This window comes from Syngnathus leptorhynchus, chromosome 9 (genome assembly GCF_054491065.1).
Source record: "Syngnathus leptorhynchus isolate UIUO chromosome 9, UIUO_Slep, whole genome shotgun sequence".
NCBI classification, from domain to species: Eukaryota; Metazoa; Chordata; class Actinopteri; order Syngnathiformes; family Syngnathidae; genus Syngnathus; species Syngnathus leptorhynchus.
In genome coordinates, this window is record NC_141203.1 from 6,647,325 (window position 1) to 6,662,637 (window position 15,313).

Here is a 15,313-nt window from a genome sequence, read left to right on the forward strand (position 1 = left end):
GTGTTGTGGCAACACCACCTCGGAGAGGTCAGAGTGTTTACCTGCCGTCCCAGCGGGCAAACACATGAGCTCTGAGGTTGGACCATGTGGTCGATGATGAGCCCGAGACAGCAAGTCTGTCTGCTTAACTGAGTTGCCAGTAAGTGATGTCAAACATTTTCCGGCTTCAAAGCTCTTTATTCTAAAACAGTCTTTGATTTTGACATAATGCAACAGCCTAAAATCAATGCCAAATAAAGAGATGAGTGAGTGAGCGAGCGAGCGAGCGAACGAACGAACGAATGAATGAATGAATGAATGAATGAATGAATGAATGAATGAATGAATGAATGAATGAATGAATGAAGTTACTGTTGCAGACTGTTGAACGAAATTATCACACAGTGAGCCATTCATTTGGGGAAAGCCTTTATTATTACAATTAAATTTGAAACATTGTTTCAGACTGGCATCTGGAATGGATGGATGGATGGATGGACGGACGGACGGACGGACGGAGTCACGTCACACTGTACTGTATACCTTTAGAGTGTTTTAGTAGTGTATGATTAGGTAATCTCGTTTTTTTTTTATTGATTTCCCCTTTCACGCAAATTGTGCTTGGTGCAATTGTCAGACGGTTCCTCATCCGACTTGGCTGAGACAGCTCGGCACATCGGTTTGCTGCTCAGCCCCGATAAAGCGGCCAGACAGTGACTTCCTCCCCCTTTTCGGAGCGTGGCTGGGGTGCTTTTTTTTTTTTTTTTTTGAGGGGGGCTGTCTGTTTTTCTTCAACCAAAGCAAGAACCGTTTAAGGGCGTCATGACGGCACCCGGTATGCCACCGGCCTTGTCCGATAGGCCTGGGAATCGGGAGACATGTCGGATTTTACCCGAGAATATGAGAGCAATGGGGATACGGCACGAGAGCGTCTAAAGACCTCCTCTGTGGGCTGCTAATAGGAACACTAGCATTAGCAGCCTTGGAACGGAGCTAACGGAACCAGCCCATCGGTCTTCGGCGTAGGACATCGCCGCTTCCAACACTGCGAGCCATGGTGTCAGCACGCTAAACGTAAGGGCAGAATTATTATTTTCCTCAGGTTTCGTCTCCCTTGAATGTAACAAGGTATGTGGGATATTTTTAATCATCGGGTATAAGCCCCTCGCGAGCTAGCAAGGTAGCTAAGCTAGTCCGCTAATCGCCCGGACCAGAATTGAACCGTCAACGAATGAACTCGTGAGGAGACGTCCGTCATACGACGAAATATACACGACTGTGCTGCATTCCGTGTTATCTCACACGGCTGTTATGTTGTCACGCGGTGGTTAAATGTGTTGGTATTTTAAAAAAGTAGTGACTCGCGTAATGGTTACTAACCCATCGACTGAACGCTTGGACTCAAACGTCTGCTTTGCATGCACTGTCACGATGAGCGTTTAAACCTCAAACTGCCACAGAAGGCGTTTGGCTCAAATCCATTCATCACCCGCGCCAACATCTGCATCTATCTATCTATCTATCTATCTATCTATCTATCTATCTATCTATCTATCTATCTATCTATCTATCTATCTATCTATCTATCTATCTAGTTGGTCGGTCACAGTTGGCTTGACTTGTCTGTAGCGACTGCAGGAAAAGGGCACATTCTAAGGTTGATGCAAATGAAGTGTCAAGTTTGTTGTTTATTATTTGTTGCGTTACATCTAATGCAGCGATTCATATTTTCCTATGCTACAGTAATAAAAGCTTAATGTCGCTTAATGTTCAAAAACCGGGATCGGTCATCATCAAAATCCATGTGCACATCTGTACTCAAGTCCACTTCGACTTCTAAAAATATTAGAACCATTACCTCAGTATTTGGGGTTTTATGGACAAGAAGCCCCCCCCCCCCAAAAGCCGAATATCACATAATATCTGCAAATGAGTTGTCACACAAATTTATGTGACCTCAAAGCACAGCTATGGTAAATGAAATGCGTCCACATCGCAGGTAACAGGTATCAAAGAAAGTACGCTCAAGGGCGACTAACCTGCATGGTTTAGACGTTTGCTTTCTCCAACCCACCTGATTGAAACGATAACTTAATCAACAAGCTCTGAAGATAATCATGATAAAAAGTGGCACTTTGTTGCATTGTATCAGCGGCTGATTTTCGAGCGCAGACTCCGCCATACCTGGTGCAGGTTTGGGTTAAACTCAAATAGGCTTATCTCTAACCGCTTGCTCATTAAAGAGGAAGTCAACCCCAAACTTTTCTTTGCAATGGAATCTGTGCAGCCCAACTAGCTGAAACTGTTGTGATTAATGTTTTGTTTGTGGAATATGAATTTCACATTTTGCCACTTGCTGTTGACCTAAAATTGCACCAGAGTTGCCACGTCACAGCTCAGCTACAGAAAATCTGGTGAGCCGTGATCGGTTATGACCGCCACGTAACTGTGATGTCATTTTCAGTCGACAGCAAGTGGCAAAATGGCCGCCGCACCTGAGATGAGAATTTTGCTACATAAGTCATAATCCACAAACACAATATTAACCAGAATACCATGTTTATACTAGTGAAGGACACGAACAACATATTGCAAAGAAAACGATTGGGTTGACATCCTCTTTAAAAATATTAAATATGTGTTTCTGGTCGTTGCTTTGCTAATTGTTGCAATGCAGCTTTGTGGTTTCCTTTTGTCCAACTTGTGTCTATTATCCAGCAGTGATATGCACACATGACATCTCGTTGGACCCAACATTGACAAAAAGTGATTGGCCTTCAAATTCCCGATTGTGTCAAACCTATCCTTACTTTGTATCTTAACGGGTTATTTATTCATTTGTGTCTTGCAGAATGGTGATGACGCTTTACCTGCTCCCAAGTCAGTCCTTCACTGAGGGATCATTTCCTCTTTTGGCGTTTGGACTTGGCAGCCCAGGCATGAGATAATAAAGTCAAGCAGCTGCAACAAACGACACCTGCGGCGCTTGTGGAGGCTGCCGCACCTCTTCCACCCGGCCCGTATTCTTCCCCATCCGTCCCGGTGCTTTATAGTCCTTCAGCAGCCCTCGACATGACCACGCCAGCGCTTTTACCGCTCTCCGGGCGCCGTATACCGACGCTGTCGCCGGGTGCCTCTTCCTTTCCGCACCACCGCGCTACCTTGAGAATCTCTGAGAAGTTCATCCTGCTGCTCATCCTCAGTGCCTTCATCACTCTGTGCTTCGGCGCTTTCTTCTTCTTGCCTGACAACTCCAAGCACAAGCGCTTTGACCTGGGCTTGGAGGACGTACTCATTCCACACATTGAGTCGCCCAAAGAGGGAAAACATGTTTCTGGACAGGTGATCATACACAGTCAGGGAGGACATGATGAGCATCGACACAGGTACGTTTAAATCTCTTATTCTTGCTTTAACTCATAACTTTGTGAGTTGGTGGGGCAAATACTTTACCAAGGTATTCAACACACTCTTACACCGAGATGTGGCGATGGCCTGAATTACTTTTTGAAAGCGGTGTTAAGAAAGGAGAGGCTAAGGTGGAAAAAAAATAGCTGGATTTTACAACAGCACCAATTTGCTGGTCCAATTGAAAATCGCTGTCCAATTTAAGACCCAAGATGGAGACTATTGCCTTTAGATAAGGTGCCAGATAGCCCAAAAACCTCAGTGCCATCCGGCTCTTGATTTCATTCAAAGAATACAAAAGTGGCCTCAACGAGAAAACGTCTTTTATTGTTCCGCAGACATAGATCTGACAATCATCCGCATAGCAGTGGAAATGAATCCAAAGTTCACTTGGGGGTTTCTGTTCCGCTTTCATTAGGTATCACTATTGTACAGAGACCAAGCACTGCTTTTGTTGTTGCTGTTTCATAATAAGTTCCATTTCTTCGATTATCACCATCCTATTACAATCTCGTGTCCTCGAATATACCTGTCAAGCAAATCTTTATTTTTACAAATAATGCGTTGGTGAGCAATGCAAGCTGTGCAAGGAGTTGATGTGCGTGCGTACCACTATTTGACACACAACCTAAAGGTGAAAGTTGTTTGAAAAAAAAAAAAAAAATCCCATTGAAATGTTTATGTGTGTAGAGGAAAGTATAATTTTTTTAAATTGATCAGCCAATTAATTAATAAGTGGTATTTGTCTTTCTGCTGAAAATGGGTATCAGCAAAAAAGGCATCTCTGTCAGGCGTTACTCTGTACAGTTTACATCCTATTTTTCACATGCAACTCTGTCAAAGATTGTTTTTATTTTAAAGGGATACTTTATGGCAAAGACAATAATGGTGTAGAGAATTATGAAATTCATTAAGCACATTTTCAAGGGGCAGTGTCCAAGATTGCCCTTCATTTGGATTGTTTTTCTTTGCTCTTGACACATTTAATTAGATCATAAAGATACCTTTCTGGCCAGTTACACAGTTTATTTAATGTCAGGCTTGCTTGCCCTGTTTGTGCAAGATAATTATCTGAGGATATTTTCCTATTTTCCTTGCTTCTTATAGGGAGGACAAAGAGAGCCTTCGCGATAAGATTCGTGCCGACCACGAGCGGGCCCTGCAGGAGGCCAAAGAAAAGCTACGGAAGTCGCATGAGGAGCTACAGGCTGAAATTCAGACTGAGAAGAACAAGGTGTTGAAAGAGCTGAAGAAAAAGGACGCAGAGCCAAAGCCCTTGCCGCCCGTGCCCATGCCCAAGGTGGTGGGCGTTGGCGACGGCGAGCCTCTCGAGCCCGAGGTCAAGGAGAAACGGAACAAGATCCGGGAGGTCAGAAAATTACTTCTGTTCTTTAATCTCCTCTTACTTACTACGCAAATTTTTCAGTGTGATAAATCCACCATAATCAGGACGCGAATGGCTTAATGTCTAATGTCGCTATGACGTTTCAGATGATGAAGCATGCATGGGACAGCTACCGTCAATACGGCTGGGGTCACAACGAGCTCAAGCCACTCGCCAAGAAAGGACATTCTACAAATATATTTGGTAAGATTCCTGATAAAACTTACTTCAACATCACTCACCTTTGCACAAACCTTAGAAGTAAACATGCCCCCCTTTCACAGTCTTGTAAATAATCTCAGTCATTCTGGAAGACAGTCAATAAAATGCTATGTTTACACTTTCCCGGGGAGAGAAGTGTTTTGTCCGTGATAATTCAAGTTTAAATACCTGTTTAAATGGGGCTTATTCAAATTTGCTCTAGTTTTTCTTCTAATTGATATTGATACACATGACACAAAAGAATGATAAAGCTTCTAAAACTTCTTTCGTTGCTATTTTATACAGAAATGACCCCCCCCCACCCACACACACACACACACATTGGCTGCCTTCCGTATCGATTACAAGTATTTGACCCAGTTTGAGGTTCAACAAACACATCGAGTCCCTGATGTCACCTTTATGCGAGAGACTGGCCCACCCACTAAACATGCTCCTCATTGTTTCATTGCCCTTGGGGGGTTGCAGATCACGTTACGTTGATCACACCATGAATGACTCTCTGTCACACATGATGACCGAGTCATGCTCTCTGTTCCTCTATGTACAGTGATCTAGTACTGATACCACTAGTCGTAGGCGGACTCAATCTACCTGAAAGAATCACTTTTTTCACTCTTTGGTTTAATTTCCCTTTTAATTGTGGGCAAAAACAAAACAAATATGAGTTTCCTTATCTGTCTTGGGCAGGTAATTCTCAGCTTGGAGCATCCATCGTGGACGCCTTGGACACGCTGTACATCATGGGCCTGCATGAAGAGTTCAAAGATGGGCAGGAGTGGATTGATCAGAATCTGGACTTCAGCGTGGTGTGTATCTAACGCCAATTAATTCACAGCTCGATTATCCAGTGGTTCCAGAATGCTGCCCTTCCTTCCTTCCTTCCTTCCTTCCTTCCTTCCTTCCTTCCTTCCTTCCTTCCTTCCTTCCTTCCTTCCTTCCTTCCTTCCTTCCTTCCTTCCTTCCTTCCTTCCTTCCTTCCTTCCTTCCTACAATCTATCTATTTATTCTATAATCTCGCATCAAAATTAAAACATAGAATTGAGAAAGAGACATTGCAGAAATTAATCCAACGTTCGCTGGATCGTCACTGGGAAAGTCAAGCAAGGAAAGTTTCGAAAGGCTAGAGGGAGGGAGAGATTATGTGGAAAAGTGTCAGACCACATAGCGGAATAACAAGATATGCTGCTATCATTCTCCTACTATCTTTTCCTGTTTTTTCCAGAATGTTGAGGTGTCTGTGTTTGAGGTCAACATCCGCTTCATCGGCGGCTTGCTGGCAGCTTACTACCTCTCTGGACAAGAGGTCAGCACTCACCTGTGGTTCTTTATTGATAAATAATGATGTGACGGTTATTTTGTTGATCATTGATGTATTTAATTTCCATCTCTTTATTTTTATATTGTAAGAGTATATTTTGTAAATTGACAGTGCAGAAAATGTATAAACAGAATTTGTATCAGAAAATGGGCAGAAAATAATCATTTTTTCCGAAGTAAAAGCAATTTTTTTATTTTGATTCAACACAGATGATTGTTGTGATTGGCAGGCGACCAATTGAGGGTCTGCAGTTGACATGACGTAATACTGACTCGATTTGGCCCACTCCTATTAGTCAGTCACATTTAATGAATAATCACTCTTAAATTTGATCCAAATGACTCAATAGTAAAGTGTACACTGAACCGATCATCAGATAGTCTGCAAAATCGGTTGCAATGTCATAATCTGGTCAATCAATGATGTCATTGACCTTGGAGAAAACCTCACGAAACCTTGCTTACAATTTTTATCACCGTGTTTTAATCCACTTCTCTTGTCTCCTTTAGATGTTCAAGTTAAAGGCAGTGCAGCTTGCTGAGAAGCTTCTCCCTGCTTTCAACACCCCCACAGGAATCCCTTGGGCCATGGTCAATCTGAAGAGGTGAGTGATATTGTCAACGGTGTCAATCACATTCCCTCTCCAAAGGAGCGTGACACTTGATTTGATAGGAGACGTCTCAGCAAAGTGGTAATAACGTCCACATTTCTTCCCTCAGTGGTGTTGGACGGAATTGGGGTTGGGCGTCGGCCGGCAGCAGTATCCTTGCAGAGTTTGGAACGCTGCACATGGAGTTTGTTCACCTCACATACCTGACAGGAAACCCTGCCTACTACCAGAAGGTAACACTTAGGACGTACATAACTATTACTGCAGGAAACAAGACTTTCAGTAACAACCCAGACTAAACTTTGTCCATCCTGACATTCAATGTTTGTCTCTCAGCCGAGTAATAGCATACATTATCACTTACTAATGTCATATTAAAATTAAATAAAGATCTACTATGAAATGAAATTCATAATGTTTTGCAGGTAATGCACATCCGAAAATTGCTAGCCAAAATGGATCGACCGAACGGGCTCTACCCAAACTACCTGAACCCTCGTACAGGTCGCTGGGGCCAACGTGAGTGCACTTGATGTATTGTAGTATCGATTGATGTAATATTCTGGTTTTGGAAGTGAAGCAAGGGCTAACAGTTTTTCCACCTCACTGATCACTTTATGGCAGCTTGCTCAAAGACCTTACGTGTCCCTGCGTAGCGTCACACAATATTAGCAGCAAGTGAATGGAAACGATGGTGCACTCCGAGCTCATCATCCCAGACAGGCACGGCAGTGAAATATTTCAATATTTATGAATAAACCCAGAAAATGTCAATTGATTTTTTATTTTTTTTCTAGTCTGGACTCTGATGCATTCCCCAGCTGCTGCTAGCAAATGAGTCCAGCAAAGTTAACATTGAGGCTAACACAATCGCTATTATTCATATCAGCAGCGAAGAATAAATAGCAATGTGCACACAATTTCTGCTCCATCCATTTATCAGTCATATAGTGAAAATTAATGTGAATGTGAACATTTACACTGCAGGTTGATTTGTGTGCAGAGCTAGATTGTGCCCTTACAAAAAATTGTTTGGAGCCTTGAGCAGTGATGGACTTTAAAAGCTTGTGAAAGGCTGGCTCGGAAGGGCCTCGCTAAATCAAATTATTGAAAGTTTTCTTTGCTATCTACAGACCACACTTCGGTTGGTGGACTGGGGGATAGCTTTTACGAATACCTGCTAAAGGCATGGCTCATGTCAGACAAAACAGACACAGAAGCACGCAAGACATACGACGACGCCATTGAGGTATGACTCACGTTAGCATGTACACAAAGTCTATCTTATCTCAAATCTCTTAGTGCTAATGGAAGTTATGAAAAGTAGCTTACACTGCATCTGGCATTTATTCATAGAACTTTCCACATTTTGTCATGTTTCAGCATCATCCTAACCTTTCTTCTCAAAATTCTACACAATTCTCGGGTTACAACCAGTTGCACTAAATTACTAAAAGTAACTTAAATGACTTATTGCACACAAATTTCGCATTCACGGTCAAATATTTTGCAAATGTGAGTGCATGTGCCAACAAAATTAGGACATTGAAGTGGGGGTGCAAGATTGGGTGGGTTAGAATTTGAGGAAGAAATGATCTGATATATTCAGTTTTGATTACCAATTTCTTTTATAATTTTCTATCTGATATTAGGAACACTTCTCAGCATGATATGCAAACAAATTCAAATGTCTGCCTCCACAGGCAATCGAGCGCCACCTGATCCGCAAGTCCAACGGTGGCCTGACATTCATTGGTGAGTGGAAGAACGGCCACCTGGAGAGGAAGATGGGCCACCTGGCATGCTTTGCCGGCGGCATGTTCGCGCTGGGCGCGGACGGCTCACCCGACGACAAGGCTGGCCACTGGCTGCAGCTTGGCGCAGAGATCGCACACACTTGCCACGAGTCGTACGACAGGACAGGTAAGTGATGCCACCATATATATTTGCAGTCGTCTTCTTCCGCTTCCAGTTCTTCTTCTCCTTTCTTTTGACAATTGGCCAGTACTTCTGGTGCATTTCATGCCATAAAGATCGTGGCCAATAAAAATCTTGAGGTAAATGTTACATTTCGGTCAAAACCCATATAGGATATCGAATGATATATTGTGCAGTCCTAGTTTGAACCAAAACATTTCATATTTTGTTCAAGCAATACAACACCAATTCAACATACTTGAGCCAGTTTGGCATTGCAAATGAGTATGTGTTCTCAAATTACTTACCTGGATTAAGAAACATTCTATAAAAAAATAAATAAAAAGAAACATTTTAAAATGCCATTGTGCCCCCGCCACCCCTAAAAAAAAAAAAGTTGTTGTAATCACTCCCAAAATTTACAGCAGCTCTCAAAAGTATTCGCCCCTGCCCCTCCTCAGCAAAGTCTTTTTCCTTGCTCTTATAAATTAACTGAAATAAAAGACAGTGGTTCTTATGGTCCAAGGATTCAAAACAAAATGTTCTCTTTCAAATTGTACTGTACTGTGTTGTGTGTGTTTTTTTAAATTATTATTTGACAGTGACAATCAAAATTAGACAATGACCATCTTTCCCCCTCCAGTGGTGAAGCTGGGCCCTGAAGCATTCAAATTTGATAGCGGGCTGGAGGCGGTTGCTGTGCGGCAGAACGAAAAGTACTACATCCTACGTCCCGAAGTCATCGAAACCTACTGGTACATGTGGAGGTTCACCCATGACCCCAAGTACCGCCAGTGGGGCTGGGAAGCAGCACAGGTACCTGCCTCATAACCTTAAGAACAAATGTGCTGCAATAATGGTAGCTGTGCCCACTATGTCAATGTGGTGACATCACAATGTTGTACAGAGCCTGTGGTTTAAACAAAGTGACATAATGGCATACATATTCCAAATAATGACAAAAAATGCATAAGTAATTGGTTTATTTACACTTTACTTTGCACAAGAAAACTTGTATTTAAATGTCATTTTAATTCTGACTAAATGTATCTTCTATCGCCCCCATAGGCCATCGACAAGTACTGCAGGGTGAGCGGAGGCTTTTCAGGCGTGAAGGACGTCTACTCTTCGAACCCGACATACGACGACGTGCAGCAGAGTTTCTTTCTGGCCGAGACACTCAAGTAAGCTCCTTGCTAATAGACTGTTGAGTGCATGCCAAAGAAATAGGTGGCGCTGTATCATATTGCCTTTATAACATATATGGGGAAAAAAAATTAATAGCATGCTAGGCCTAACTGTTATGTCTTGCTAACATCTCGGGCATACTTGTGAGCAAATGCCTTTCACATGCATTTTTTTTTTTTTAACAAACATATTAAGGTCCATTGACAGTTATAGTTCATCACTCTTGTAACTCACGGGTGTGTGGTGTTTTTTTGTTTTTTTTGTTTTTGCTTTTTACTTGTCGGCCAGGTATCTCTACCTGCTGTTCTCTAGCGACGACTTGATGCCACTGGAAAGTTGGGTCTTCAATACGGAGGCCCATCCGCTTCCTGTGCTCCACCTAGGCAACATCACCCTGCCGGGCAGCGAGCCAGCCCAGCAGTAAAGGCCCCCCCCGTTCGCTAACAAACACCTGACTGATTTTTATCAGGTTCTTCAGATGTGGACCATATCGGAGCTTGAGAACTCCCTGAAAACTCTGTTACCCCCAGAGTGGACCATTTAATTTTTGTTCCAATGTTTGGTGTTTGTTTGACCAAACTCTTTATCTTTCTCTCTTTATTGGGGACACACCAGTTGAATCCAAACTTTAGTTTCATGCCACAATTTTGGCGGCCATCTTTTTGGACAGGTGTGGATCCTTCAGAGCGGACAACAGAGCAACAGTTTGACTGGCTTCATCATCGGTCCAGCTAAAAATATCACCGCCTACTCAAAACAGAAAGGAAAAAAAAAAAAAACCTGCTGCTACGCTATGATTGGATGCTGCTTTTTTTTCTTACCTTGCCCACTTTTTATTTTTATTTTTAAATGTCCTTTTTTTTCCCCATCTTTTGTGTGCTTCATCTGTTTCAACTTGTGCAAATCTCATGATGAGGATGAGCAGAATCAGTCGCTCAATCGTCTGACTCTTTGGCCGCTCGCTGCCTTCATTCATCATTCAAATGCTTCATCACCTCCTGCCTTTTTAGCCATAAAATATATGCTATCATCAGCATTCTGAAATGAAGTAAATCTAATTTGAGGTCCTGTGGTCTGGTTTTCCATCTTTTCCTGAATGTTGTGTTAAATCTTAAAGTTGGCTTGTTCGTGGGTTTACAGTATATTCATCGGTCCTGACTTTCTCACACTGAATTTTTCTTTTGCGCCAGGATGATTAATTGCATTTATAATGTACTTTTGTTCCCCGAATTTGTTACAATGAGCTCAAAAAGATCTCCTGTGAAAGCTGACAACTTTGGCCAATCAGTTTTGTGATGTCCAATATCCGGTTATTGATACAGTTTGGATCATGGATCGTTTAAGCGTAAACGAAAAAACTTTCTAATCAGATAAATTTGTTGCCTTATAATAGTTTGGTCATGAATAAACTAACTTAAAATGATTGCTTTATCATAGTTCAATCTAATTTGTCAAGAAATTTTAAAATCACTCTCCTAAGTGACTTTGTAGTTGCTTTGGCAAAACCTTGATTACAAATTTGAAGATTGATCAGAATTTTGCAACAATTAAAGTCCAACTAATCAATATATCATATAAATTAAAATGTTAATAATTGATTAACCGATTAATATAAAATTGTCCAAATTCTCACAATTTAGCTTCTCAACAGTAAATATTTTGATTACGTTCGTCCTCCGTGAATGTACACTTATCTTTGTATTAAGTCAAAATAAGGTTTTTGCAAACTTATGCTTCTACTTCAAAAGACAATGATCAATATTTTTGCCCATCTTTTGACATGTTATGGACCAAAGCAGTGATTGAATATCAAATTTGAATATTTAATTCAGTCAATTTGAAATGTCCTGTTTTTGAATACTAGTTGAAATATCAAGTCAAATATTAAAACAATTGTTAGTTGCAGACCTAATTGAGTTGCAATCAAACTCAGAGATGGTTGTATGCAGATAAATCCTGAATTGTGCATAATCCTGATTTTTTTGTTTTGTTTTATTCTTTGCTGTTTAAAATATTTTGACTGCTTAAGCCTTATCGTCTGTCGTGACGCAAATGTGCCATTGCCATGCTCTTTTACTTTCTGACATTGTGATATTTTTTATGGGGGGGGTGCTAAAAGTTTAGAACTGTGATGTGAAGCAGATTAACAGAAGACTGAAATGACGACGCCGGTTCAATTAAAATGCTTATGGAATTTTCTGAATTTTTTTTGTTTTGTTTTTTGATGCAGACTGAATTGAGCCATCGTTTGACGCTGTAAAAAAAAAAAAAAAAAGACCAAAAAAAAAATGAACTGCTACACATTGTCGCTTTTCAATGAAAAGCATGTATCCTTAGATGTTCTGAGTTTTGTTGTTGTTGTTTTTGTTTTTTTATCCCAAATATGACAAATGACCTTTCCTCGCGTATCAGATAAAGAGGGGGATAAAAAAAAAATCTAAATTCTGAGAAATATTTCTTTTCAATAGACGGCGATGTCATGCATTATTAGGGTCCTTGTTTGCAAATGTAAACTTGAGGTATTTTTGTTGTTGTTGATTGTTAAATTATTATTATTTAAAGTAAAACAAACTCCAGTATTTCTTAATTTGGAGGAAGTGCATCAATTTTGGCCAGATAATATTGGGACATGTTGAGTTTCATTATGTCACTTTCCTCCGCATCATCGCTTTCAGAATCCCGTCAATCATGTGGCTGGTGCTGACCAGCCAATGAGTGACTGTGTTCTCTATTTGTATTTTTACTTAACTACTAAGAAAAAAAGTATGTGTAAATATGTTTAAAAGTCAGACACATTCAATAAAGTTGTTGCTACAAGTGACGATCGGGAACCCGATGTCTTGTTTCAATTGTGTAAATGTTAGTTTTGGTGAATCTGTGATGTTTGTCTTGTCTCGTCAAATACACTTAGTTCAATTATGTTGTCCTTTATTCAAGCTCCACTTTGACCCCAGGAGATGAAAAAAAAAAAATATCCCGAAGCCATTACTCCCCCCCCCCCCCCCTCAATTTCAGTGTGTAGTTTCAAAGTTGTCATAGTGTACAAACAATCGTCCCTCAATGAAAGGCATCGGCTAGCAGATGCTCCATCCAATCAGCAGTGAAAATGCCGATTTCTCTTATGACGTAAGATATGCCGACAGGTGTGTTACCATGCGGACTTTCCCACAGCGCTTTTTCACTATATCCTCCCTGCAGAGGATCATCTGTCCTACAAAATTTATGAGCAGTTCAAATCCAGCCCTGAATCCAAATTTGGTCATGTATGTGAATCCCCATAAATGACCCTCTGGAAAATGTTTTTGTATAGCAACAAGAAATTTGACTTTATCAACTCACGCGCTAATCACATTCTGAATTATGATGTTGATGATTGTATACTTTCTTCAAGTTGCTTCATGCACTATCTTGTCATGAGCGTGGAGCACGAGGGAGAGTAAAGATGAACACAAAGGAAATGATGTCAGAGGAAGTTGTGAGCTGTTAGTGGGCCTGACTCAGTCACTGAGAACAGATAAGATCGCAGTGGAATCATTAATGGATTACTTTGTGTTTGCATGTGGACGTGTGTGTGCGTGTGTGTGTACTGTTTAACGTGTTAATGGCGGTTGGTTCTGCTAAATCGGAACAAACAGAAAAGCAACAAAAAAAAAAAAGTGACCTTTCGTTTCACATTTCTAATCCCATTGGAAATAATGTCAATTCAAATTAACCTATTCCAGATTCAAACTGTGACTATGTTAAAATCATCTTGAAATGTGATGCCAATGTTTTATTACATTTTTTATTGACCATGCCCAAATGGTATGTTCCAGGTTAATTTTGACCCAGAACAAACTGATCCTCATAAATGTCTATATCAAATGAACAACTGGTCTTTTCAGAACTATGAAACATTTTAACGTTCTATTTCCCTGAAAAACAGTTAATGCCTTCTGTTCCGTATGTATTATCATCTTTTGTTGTTTTGCTCCTTGTTTTCAGTTTCCTCCACTAAGATTTAAAATCTTATTAATTTAGCTCCACTGTAAACGAACCTGTGTAAAAGAATGTCATTTAAAAAAACATTTTTTTTGTGTGGTATGGGTCCATTTAGGAAAAGTCTTCAATTTTCAGGATGGAAATTATATTTTGGGTATTTTTAATGCTGGTAAATGGCAAAATCAGTCAAAATTGGAGGGAATACACTAATGTGATATGAGGCTTCTAAAAAATGAAACTTAATGTCAACTAAATGTATTTTGTATTTAGTTTCAGATGAACGCAATGTTGGATGAATAGTTTCTGAGTATTTTTATTGCATTAAAGACATCACAAGCAACCTTCACCGCAGGGATTTCCCATCGGTAGCTTCCTCTTCTGCTGACTCACAACTGATGTAGAAGCCCCTCTTTTGGTACCACCACCCCCATAGACACACACACACACACACACACACACACACACACACACACACACACACACACACACACACACACACACACACGCACACACACACACACACACTTTCATTGCTAGTTTCATGTTACCGTTACGAAGAGGAGGATGTTCTTTCAGTGTGACTCTTATTGACGTACACATTACACAACAACATATTTCCTTTTCACCGCAAAGAAATGGCAAAATATTTTCAGGCACAGCCAATAACTCAAGTACACTTTTTATTCAATCATATTCAGCCTGTTATCAATTTATCATATGATGACCAGGTGGATATTTAAAAAAATAAATGAATAAAATTAACAAAATTCTAATCCTGTCTTGAAAGCCTAATTTCTACGTCCAGCCCTTGTTGGAAACCTTTAACTTGGTTTGAAACCTCAATTTGCAATCCTAATCCCAAAATCCTAATTAGACCAATTTCAAACTGTAACACTGATATGAAAGCCAAACCCATCCTGGAATCCTAAATTGAAAGCCTAACGCTGTCTTGAAATCTTAATTTGAAACATTCATCCTAATTTTAAATTACCGTAATTTATAAAGTAAAGTCTCTGACCCTGTTTTGAAATCATAATTTGAAACCTTTAAACACAATTTGAAACTCTCACCAGTGATCTAATCTCGACTCTGTTTAAAACCTTAATATTACATTTTATCTCAAGTATAATCTATATTCTTTTGATAAAATCCTCAGGAAAGTTGGACTCGAACTCAGAATACTTGCACTGAGAGACGTACAGATCTCAACGTACCGCATGAATCAACTGAAATTGTGCAAACCAAATTCTTGAAGCTTCTGTGCAAATTCAACGGATAATTTTTGGGGAATATTTCCTCGCTA

The 15,313-nt window shown here is 40.4% G+C and overlaps 1 protein-coding gene across 1 annotated transcript; it reads left to right on the plus strand.

Moving 5' to 3' along the window:
* The first annotated feature begins 527 nt into the window (after nt 1-527).
* Nucleotides 528-12,850, plus strand: man1a2 (mannosidase, alpha, class 1A, member 2). The gene is made up of 14 exons (XM_085920081.1): nt 528-1,053; nt 2,831-3,365; nt 4,495-4,756; nt 4,879-4,975; nt 5,684-5,802; nt 6,219-6,299; nt 6,824-6,918; nt 7,034-7,157; nt 7,350-7,443; nt 8,058-8,173; nt 8,628-8,847; nt 9,485-9,657; nt 9,910-10,025; nt 10,318-12,850. Exons 2-14 carry the CDS (start codon nt 3,052-3,054, stop codon nt 10,451-10,453), a joined length of 1,947 nt encoding a protein of 648 aa, XP_085776207.1. The 5' UTR covers nt 528-1,053; nt 2,831-3,051; the 3' UTR covers nt 10,454-12,850.
* Nucleotides 12,851-15,313: the final 2,463 nt, after the last annotated feature.